Source organism: Hakea prostrata, chromosome 7 (genome assembly GCF_041222555.1).
Source record: "Hakea prostrata isolate BN-2017 chromosome 7, UWA_Hpros_2, whole genome shotgun sequence".
Taxonomy (NCBI): domain Eukaryota; kingdom Viridiplantae; phylum Streptophyta; class Magnoliopsida; order Proteales; family Proteaceae; genus Hakea; species Hakea prostrata.
In genome coordinates, this window is record NC_142606.1 from 13,944,597 (window position 1) to 13,954,305 (window position 9,709).

Genomic DNA, 9,709 nt, shown 5'->3' on the forward strand with positions numbered 1-9,709 from the left:
CTATTCCATGAGAATGAGTAAAGCACTGCAACTCTGCAAGGAGATAAATCTTACTTTCAAAAGATTGGGTAAGTAAAAGTTGTCATGAGGAGGTATTCTGATTAAAAGGGATCAAAACAATATTAGAAAAAACTCCAAATCAATTATGTTATTTGATACAATTTTCGCTTCAAAATACTCTCTGATAATAGAAACAATAATTTGCAGATGAAGGCTCTTTTTTGTATCAATTATCATTCTCAATATTATGAAGTTTTTTCATTATTTTAATTAGGCTATTTATCATTCTAAGTTCTAACATTTGTGAATTAGTTAGTTGCATAAGAGTTTGGATCTTCTATTGACAGAGGTGAAGAATTGTGTTATTTTTGCATCTCTCCACCATATGTTTTGAACTAGGGTTTATTACTAAAAACTGACAAGTAGATCGAAGATGAGTGCAGATCTTCTACTTGTCTTTTTCTTTTTTCGGTAAAGGATCTTCTACTTGTCATGGTAAAGATACATACTCTTCTCATACTTTCCATACTCTCCGGTGATCATGACTCACTCTTTTTTTGGTAAAGGATCTTCTATTTGTCAGGTATGTGCTCTTCTCATGCTTTTTATATTCTCCGGTGATCAAGACTCACAAGAGATGGACCTCTACTCACACCCAACCGTTGGGTAAGTCTTTTACTAATTTAAATACGGTCCCCACCTTCCAACTCCAGTTTGGCAACGGATCTCTTTTCCGAATTTTCTGGATTGCCTTGAAGGTTGTGTCAGTAACGAATCGCATTTTAATAAAAAACTAATGTTTGCCGTATCTTAAGACTGAAGGTCAATCAAATTATCCACAGCCTTCATCAATTATGGCTATTTACGTAATACTCCTTCATGTATCTTATGAAATTTGCAGGCGGCTCCTCATTCTACCGGATAAGAAGGTGGAATAAAACCTGAAAAGCTGAAACGGGTCGGATCTATCAAAATCTTGTACTGGAATCTTCTGAATAACCCACCCGTTCATTTTATTATTGATTCTGTTACTTGATTTATTCTAAAGAGTAATGGTGTGCCCGAAATTCAGTTTTGACTCCGGCTGTAATATGGTTCGGGTCGGACTCCCAGGGGTTTCTCGCTTGTGCTAGCGGCTCAAGTTCATGTTCAGGTGGTGTTTTTACATAATGTTTATGATTTAGTGGGGGAAAGTGTAAATAAAGAGCCCTGGTAAGGGTTCTCTTGTAAAATAAAACGACAGACTATTAAATTTACAAGAGACACTAAACTATACAAAAATTGCTTAGGCAGTCAATCCCTCCTGTTTGGTTATTGACATTTTTAAATCTCTGCATTCTTGTCTTACTGAAAAGGCCAACCAAACCAGTCGTTAACAAGTCCATCCGTAACTCTCACAGTTCTTCGTGCGTCTGTAGCTCTCCCTCTGTAACGTATTTGTTCAGTTCTTAAGCTTCTCGGCCTCTGTTGGATCTATATTTCTGATTTCTTCGTCAACGCGCCTCTTTTCATCAATCAAACTTCTCGTCAGTGGGCAGGTACATGCACCTTACAACTGCATTTAATTTTTTTTTCTGAATTATCGTCAAATATCATTCTCTTTCTCGTCACTCTCTGGTGATGGATTCCGTTTGATACCCATATCACAATTTGTTTTCTATTGGTAGATTTACAGATCTGCGTTCCCGATTTCATGTCCAAAGTTTCACGTTTGGTTGAGAAGCAAGTATAGAATCCTCTTTCTCTTTTCGTATTGACTGAAATAGTGTTTTTTTTTTAATAAGAACGGAATCCTCTGTAGGCCCAAAAAAATCCTCTTTAGGTCTCCTGAGTCTTCATACCAATGGCAATGTTCATTTTTAGTTTTTATCTTTTAAATGTAATTGGGTTTTATGTTTTTGAATTGTCATTGTGGAATTCTTTTTCCGTCTTACATGCCTTACGTCCTTAAAGTGATGCATGTGATATCTTCTAATGTGATTTTATTTTTCGTACATTTGCTCACCAGAGCTTGCTTTCGCGTGGATATATGCTTGAATAATTTAGAATTCGTATAAACTACTGTCCTTCTGCAGCTATGGTTGAGTGTTGAACGTGAGAACGTGTTTAATCTTGTGGGATCAACGTCTGTGTTTTAGTAGCTGCTATGGAAAAGATAAATCGCTGATTTAGAGAATTTCAGGGTTCTTCTTGTAAAACACCCGAAGATGGTTGGAAGGAAGAATATGAGATGGGCATCACCTCTGTTTCTAGTGCTGTTGGCACTAGGGTTTTTCTTTGCTACGTATAATTTGACGAGTATGATAATTCACAAGAGAAGGAAAGAGGTAGCTGATAATTTGGACGGTGGACTATTTGTAGATCCCCATAGGCATATGCCCAAGAATTTGAAGACAACAGAGAGTACGAAGGCGCCTTTTCATGTGGCCTTGACAGCAACCGATGTTCTTTACAGCAGGTGGCAGTGTCGCATAATGTATTATTGGTATAAGAAAGTGAAGGACTTGCCTGGGTCACATATGGGAGGATTCACTAGGGTACTGCATTCAGGAAGTCCTGATAAGCTGATGGATGAGATCCCAACTTTTATTGTTGATCCTCTTCCAGCAGGTCTGGATAAGGTGAGGATTCTTTTACTGTTTGCATTGATTTAACTCAGTTAGAATAGAGAATCATTGCTGTATTCTTTCATTTTCTTGCATTTGCTCATGTAAGAATTTTCTTCTGGTGAAGAATTGATGCATGAGGAGTTCCCTTCCCTTTCCCTTATCAAATATTTCTAAATTAGGAGATTGCAGTTGCAAAAACAACTTTACTGCTTGATATTAAAACCTTTGATTAATTTGAAGAAACTAGCAAATGTTTCCGCTGACATGGATAAGGGGTGTCCTAAATGTTGAGTACAGATTGCCTATTGGAAAATTTTCAGACAGTGATGTGCTTTAAATTTTAAGAGTTGTAAACGAGTATACATCCTACTTGTTTCCCTTCTTTTATTTCAAAAGAATTGTTTTGCTGATGTTGTTTCCAGGGTTACATTGTCTTGAATAGACCATGGGCTTTTGTTCAATGGCTGGAAAAGGCCATAATTGAGGAGGAGTGAGTTTTCTTCCATCCAGATTTGCTGAAATATTTCCTTCTCCTTTAATTCTTTCTTGAGTAGATATTGAAGTCTCTGAATTTCTGTGACTAATGCAGATATATACTCATGGCAGAGCCTGATCATATATTTCTTAATCCTTTGCCAAACTTGGCACATGGAGCACATCCAGTTGGGTACCCCTTCTTCTACATTAAACCTGATGAGCATGAGAAAGTACTAAGAAAATATTATCCTGAGGAGAATGGCCCCCTGAAATATATTGATCCAATTGGCAATTCTCCTGTGATTATCAAGAAGGTAAGGCTCTTCTTACTATGTGCTCAGGACAATGACCAGAATGACTGAATGATTGTGTTTCTATCCATTATGCTGAAGTTGGATTCTGCAAATTATGCCAAGCACTAACAGTGGATTTAAAAGTGTATATCATCTTTTTGTCCTGTATACAGATATAGGATCTCTGTATCATCAAAACTATTTTACTACTACAATCATCATCATTGTCATCTTTACTTCTTGGAGTGTTTCTGCTTCTGTCCCTCCAAACCACCCCTGGGGCCCCAAAAAATCCTTGTTTTCCGTTGATTTTCGACTTTGTCTTGATTGATTAAATTGTCCAAGTCATTTGTAATGCTAACAACTTTTCCTATTTTAGTCATTACTAGAGCAAATTGCACCTACCTGGATGAATATATCTTTGAGGATGAAAGATGATCCAGAGACTGATAAAGCTTTTGGATGGGTGTTAGAAATGTGAGATATCTTACATCTTCCCAGCTTTGGTTTTGGTAGAGGCAGTACCTGATTTAGAACTAACATTTTTTCGAATGGTTTGGTAATTTACTTGCTGAACTAAGGTACGCATATGCTGTTGCATCAGCACTGCATGGTGTTAAACATATTCTTCGCAAAGACTTTATGCTACAGGTTTGTCATGCTGTACAAATAATTCTTTTTTGTTTGATTCCGTTACAATGAACTTTGTAGTCTTTTGAAAATTAATTTATTACATAGTTTTGCTTGTTAATTCATTTAAATGGTTATTTCAGCCCCCATGGGATTTGGAGATTGAAAAAAGATTCATCCTTCATTACACTTATGGATGCGACTATAGTTTGAAGGTATGCAATCTGTCATGAAACTTGGTTCAATTTGCTGTGTGTATTATTGGACTCACTTGGTAAATGCATTCATATTCAAACATAACTGTTGGCTGCTTCATTACAGTCATTATTGGTACTTTTGTTATGCATCTGAAGTTTTTTGTTTTGCAGGGTGAATTATTGGAGGGAAAAATGGGACAGTGGCACTTCGACAAAAGATCCTATCTTCGAGGACCTCCACCAAGGAACCTCTCCTTGCCTCCTCCTGGTGTTCCTAGAGCTGTGGTATGTCTATTGTTATAATTTCCTCAATAAAATTACCACACCATGAAATGCATAAGAATACTAGTTTATATCATCTGTTTATTGATCCTTGCCTTGGGAAAAATCAGGTTCTATAATAAAATGAAATATATTTTATAGTTTAACAGAGTTTGATCTCAAGTCTTTGAACTTTACATTTGCCAAAATGGTAACTCTCACCATTTAATGGCTCTGACACTCATAAGTGTATACATTATGGAAATTTCAATCTAGCTTTTGCATTCTCCATGTCAAATGAATCTTGATTGGCGACTGAGGCATCATTTGACTTTACTAGGACCACAATCCCTTCTAAGCGTATATGGTTGGTAATTAATTCCACTGTTGAAACCCAACACCTTGGAGGACAGTTGCGTACCTCTTTACATTAGTTATATTTCAACTCAACACCTGACATTGGAGTTGTAATTTACTCCTGTCAATGTGCTGCTCTGAGGTCTGGTTTATAGCTAAAAATTGGCCTCAGGCCTCAGCACATGGCATCATGGTAATTAGTGAACCTTTTACACAAAAGTCATAATTTTGGAACACACTTGTTGAATAAGCCTTGTCCTACAAAAACTCTACCATTTTTAAAAACCCCCCTATGCCCCCCCCCGCGCCCCCGTCCCTGCCCGTAAAGAAAAAAGAAAAAATGAAGTAAAAAAACAATTCTAAATTTTCACGTGATAAGATTTCTTTTCTTTTCTTCTGCAATTCTTTCTCTTTTTCTGCAACTTATATTGAGATCTTTTTTCTTTTTTTTTTTTTTTGGATGAATGAATAATTATATTAAAGACAAAGAAGCAAGTACAACTTCGCAAACAAAGAGAAAGAGCTAAAAAACACTAGCAAACCACATAGATATTTAGTTGAGATCTTGGTTCTTCTCAGAAATTGAACTTGAACCATTTCGATGTTTACATCTATATATTACACTTAGAAAGAGGTAGTGAGCCCTAAAAAATGTGGCGAACTCTAAAACATGGTGTAAGGGTGTAAATCTTACTTGCCGATATTTATAAGACAATCCTGCAAAGATACCTATGGTTGAGGACAATCCATAATGAGTATTAGCGGCAGTTTATGTTGTATTAGACTATACCATGCCAACCAGTTAATTTAGCTGTGTTTTTTGAGTTTCCTTTATGATCCGAAATCTCAATATATTTGTGACAACAGGCATGGGTTAACTTTCCAGGTGATGGATGCACCAGCGGAAATAGAGGACCAGAAATGAGCTAATGAAATTTACAAAAGGAAAAGTCATCGATGATGACCACTAAAAAAAAAAAAACGAGCAATCAGACATGGATCTCTAGCTAAGAAACAACCAGACCGAGAACAGCGAGCAAAAAGGCTAGAATTACCATCATTAATAAGAGAGAGTCGAAGGAACCCACGTCCATCAAATATATCAAGAAAAACTCAGGATAACCTGCCAAACAACAGACAGCCAACACACCAAAAGAAAAACAAAATAGATAACAGCCCAGAGCAGGCAGACAGGAACCCATCACGAGTAATGGACACCTATAGCATAGAGACCAATTTGTGTACTATTCCCAGCACCACCAACTAAAACCACCAGATAACAGATTTCAAATACCAGACAAAAAATAATAAATAAGAAAAAAAAAAATGAAAGGATGGATTTTACTTTCTTCCTCACACATAATGCTACATCCATGGAGAAGTTGAATATAAGCCATGTGGAAGCTCCAATAACTAAGGGATGATTACGATAACAAAGTAAACCATGTGAGAAATCTACAAAAGGAAACCCTTGGATAAAGCCCAACACTTTGATCCAACTCAAGGAGAACCCCCCCCATCTTTTATTGCAGAATAGGACCTCATTTTCTTGGGTTTTGGTATGTTGGTGAAATACTGATGAATACACTTTTTTGGGTGTGAAATGGATGGTTTATGGTTGTTGAATGACAGAATTATGGATTCACATATAGAGAAACAATGGAAGATTAGAAGTATAAAATATAAGAACAGAAACAGAGTAAATAAATAAACAAATCATTTGCACATAATTTCATGTTACCTTCCTTTCCCGTCCCATGAGTTGGAAGGCTGTGAGTGGGTGCATAGTGCTGAATCACCACCTGGCTTCAAGGATGGTCTCCTCATGGACTACTTATTATTGCCTTGTTGGTCAAAGAATACTCAAAAAGTGTTTGGGAGCTGAAGTTGAGATAAAACTTGGAAAACTGGCAAGAAGGTTAACAATAAAGTTTAGGCCAGAAGGGGCAATTGGTTTTCTTAGAGAATTGGCTGAGGAGGGTGGATGGAAATTTGAGATACCACATTTTTCATCACAACTAATCCTATTCCAACCACTCAAGTATATAATTTATTGGAGTTTATGGGCTCCTTTAGTTGAAAGAACAAACGGGATGGTTCAAGGAAATGAAAATGGAGGTTGGAGGAAATATGATGATTCAGGCAATATGAGTCTCTGGGTATGTAGTTTGAGAGAAAGGAGAGGATAGAAGAAGATAGACAAGAAAGAAGTTCATTTGGCTTCACACTGACTTGGATTCACTCCAAGAATTTCATAGGGTCATTCATACTGCAGGAAGGAGAGAAATCTAACTAATACAAACACATTTTTCATTAACTCATTGTTTTCTCATCATTAGTTGATGTTAATGGGACACTTTGATGGCTTATTTGACAGAGATATGCCTTGTGTTGGTTATATATATATATATATATTCAGTTTTTTATCCCATTGGTATACTTTTAATTGGCCAATTTTCCCCCTCTATCGGGTAATGACAATTGGCCAATCTTACGAGCCTAAAATAATGTTATAAAGTAGGGTAACAGGATCAATTATTACTATTTCATTTTTCTAGTCAATTAGGTTACCTTATTAGTTAAGGATAGGGTTAGGCCTTTCTTTTTTAGTGTCAAAGTCTTTTCTTGTGTCTTCTATGTAAGTTTGTAAAGGAGGCCAGCATTGTACATGAATTTGATTAATGAAATAGTGGCTGCCCCTTTCGAAGGATGACAACACGCAGGCTGAGATAGCCAACCCCGACCATCCCCACTCCCCTTCCTCCCCTTCTGTTGGTTCTTAAGTCCAAATCCTAGTTTCATTCAAATCAAAATTCAAGAGAGCTATTAGCTCAATGACAATGCCCATTTTCTGTATGCCTTTCTGCAAGCCACTGGGTTCTAGTTGAGCCCATAGGAATTATAGTTTCTTCTTTCTGTGACAGATTGTCAGAACTTTCATCTGGGTCTGGATACTGCTGAGAGGTCCACTAGAGATCATAATTTATTGATGAAAGAACTCATTTTTTTCATCCATCCAGGCGATTGGAAAATGAGAAATTGAAAATGTTTAATCCAAATTAATGATGGTTCAGGCATTACTTGGGTCGCAATGGTGTGTAGAAGCCTGCCTAGGAAGCTTCAAGTCCTCTAGGAAGGCTTTGGAGTCCTCGAGACCATCCTTGATTGGCCATATTGAAGCTAGATATAGGAGGTTTATCGTCTTTTGCTCATATTGCAATCAGAAAAATTATTCTTTTAGTGGATTGTCTCCTTTGGAAAAGCCCCAGATAAAGGTGCACCCTTGAAGCATTAGACACTAGCTTGTTCTCAAAATGCCTTCTCGTTAGTTTTAGCTCTTCTTAAGTTGCTAATAACTTGGTAATAAATTAACGTGGTGATCAACACATTGATATAAATGCGATGGACCAAGAATTTGGGATCGCCACAAGTGGGAAGAACTCTTTACAGGAGGTGGTTGACTTCATGGCTTTGATATTAGAATTCAAAACATGGAATGATTTGGATACTGCATCATTTTCCAGCAGCATGGTTTTATTATCTGTTATTAGATTAAAAACTATAGTCTGTATACAGATTCAAGTCCTTGGGACAGCCTATCTGGAAACAGGGGTTAGCCGTGTACATTTGACCCTCTTTAGACCTTGACAAATGCAGAAGCCTTTGCACCATGTATTGGGGTTTTTAGTTATTTATTATTATTATTATTATTAAATCTGAGGATTTCCTGAAATTCAATGGAGGCTGTATATTCTTTTCATGGATATCTCTAGCCGTTGATGAAGGTTGCTTAGTGGCCTGTGTATTTTATGATATTTGTGTTATGAGCTGTACAAATATTAGGAGCCTAACTTCTTTTATTTCTTGCATTATGCAAACAATCACCAAACGTTATCAGCAAAAAGAACTGCTCATGTCTGTTAATTCAATAAAGTTTGTGTATTGTCATGGTTAATGAATGTGGAGGCAATTCATCCAAGTGTTTTGTTGTCAATTTTTTCTCTCTAATTTCATTCTGATAATTTCTCTAGGTTACACTTATAAAAATGTTGAATGAAGCTACTGCAAATATTCCTGATTGGACAGAGCAGAGTTTTCTTGACTGAGCTGGAAGAAGATTAGCCTGACAACCTCAATTCTTGGAACTTCTTTAAACATTATCACCATAGAGAAGTCTTTGTATACAGAGGAGGCAAGTATTTTGATAACAAGAAAAGAAAGAAAAGAAATGGAAAGAAAACGAGTCTCATTAGTGAAACTTGATAAGCCTATACAGGACTGCAAATAGAATTTTTTCTTTTTTCTTTTTTTTTTTAATGTTTATGTTTACATTAAAAGCTCTTAATGTGCATCTTTTTGGATTCACATTCTGGGCAAGAAAAAAGTTCTTTTTCAAATACCTGGTGCCTTGTCAGTAGAATTTTTTTTTTTAATTGAAACAGTAGATTGTATTGTGCATATACTCTGTGACAACTGTGGGAAAGCTGACTTAAAAAAATTCTGGTGCATCATGTGGACATATTCCAAGTTGGTGCTGCTGAAATTGGCTTTCTGAAACAGAATCCAGTGTAACTGGACCCTCAGCCTCACTTAGAGCCGATCACATCATATGTTTGTCTTGTTAAGAGTGAAACTTAAATGTTCAATTATTCCTTTCAAGTGACAGACATTGATGTGTCTTTTTTTGTTGGGACCTGGATCTTGAACTCTGCTGAAACTTATTGTACTGAAGCCTTCTGCCATTGAGAGAACTGAGAGAGACTCAGTCATGCCCGGTTAATGCGCATGTCCGTCAAGCGAGATTTCAGTCTGTCATATCCAAAATCTCGATTGAGATTTTGATCCGAAGGTCCCAAGTGTTTGGCATGACGGTGGACTGAAGCAA

At 36.7% G+C, this 9,709-nt stretch overlaps 1 protein-coding gene across 2 annotated transcripts; it reads left to right on the plus strand.

Moving 5' to 3' along the window:
* Positions 1-1,369: 1,369 nt before the first annotated feature.
* On the plus strand, positions 1,370-9,427 carry LOC149009986 (hydroxyproline O-arabinosyltransferase NOD3-like). Of its 2 annotated transcripts, XM_089161930.1 has the most exons (9): positions 1,370-1,538; positions 2,076-2,621; positions 3,032-3,099; positions 3,199-3,400; positions 3,759-3,856; positions 3,961-4,030; positions 4,153-4,224; positions 4,378-4,491; positions 8,856-9,427. In XM_089161930.1, exons 2-9 carry the CDS (start codon positions 2,208-2,210, stop codon positions 8,928-8,930), a joined length of 1,113 nt encoding a protein of 370 aa, XP_089018056.1. In that variant the 5' UTR covers positions 1,370-1,538; positions 2,076-2,207; the 3' UTR covers positions 8,931-9,427. The 2 variants fall into 2 exon arrangements, with proteins under 2 accessions (XP_089018056.1, XP_089018057.1); XM_089161931.1 differs by lacking the exon at positions 4,153-4,224.
* Positions 9,428-9,709: the final 282 nt, after the last annotated feature.

Bases quoted from the DNA above. Each gene is read 5' to 3' on its own strand.
- LOC149009986 (XM_089161930.1), top strand. From the start codon at position 2,208: ATGGTTGGAAGGAAGAATATGAGATGGGCATCACCTCTGTTTCTAGTG. The intron at 3,401-3,758 runs GTAAGGCTCTTC...TTCCTATTTTAG, and splicing joins CTCCTGTGATTATCAAGAAG to TCATTACTAGAGCAAATTGC. The intron at 4,225-4,377 runs GTATGCAATCTG...TTTGTTTTGCAG, and splicing joins GATGCGACTATAGTTTGAAG to GGTGAATTATTGGAGGGAAA.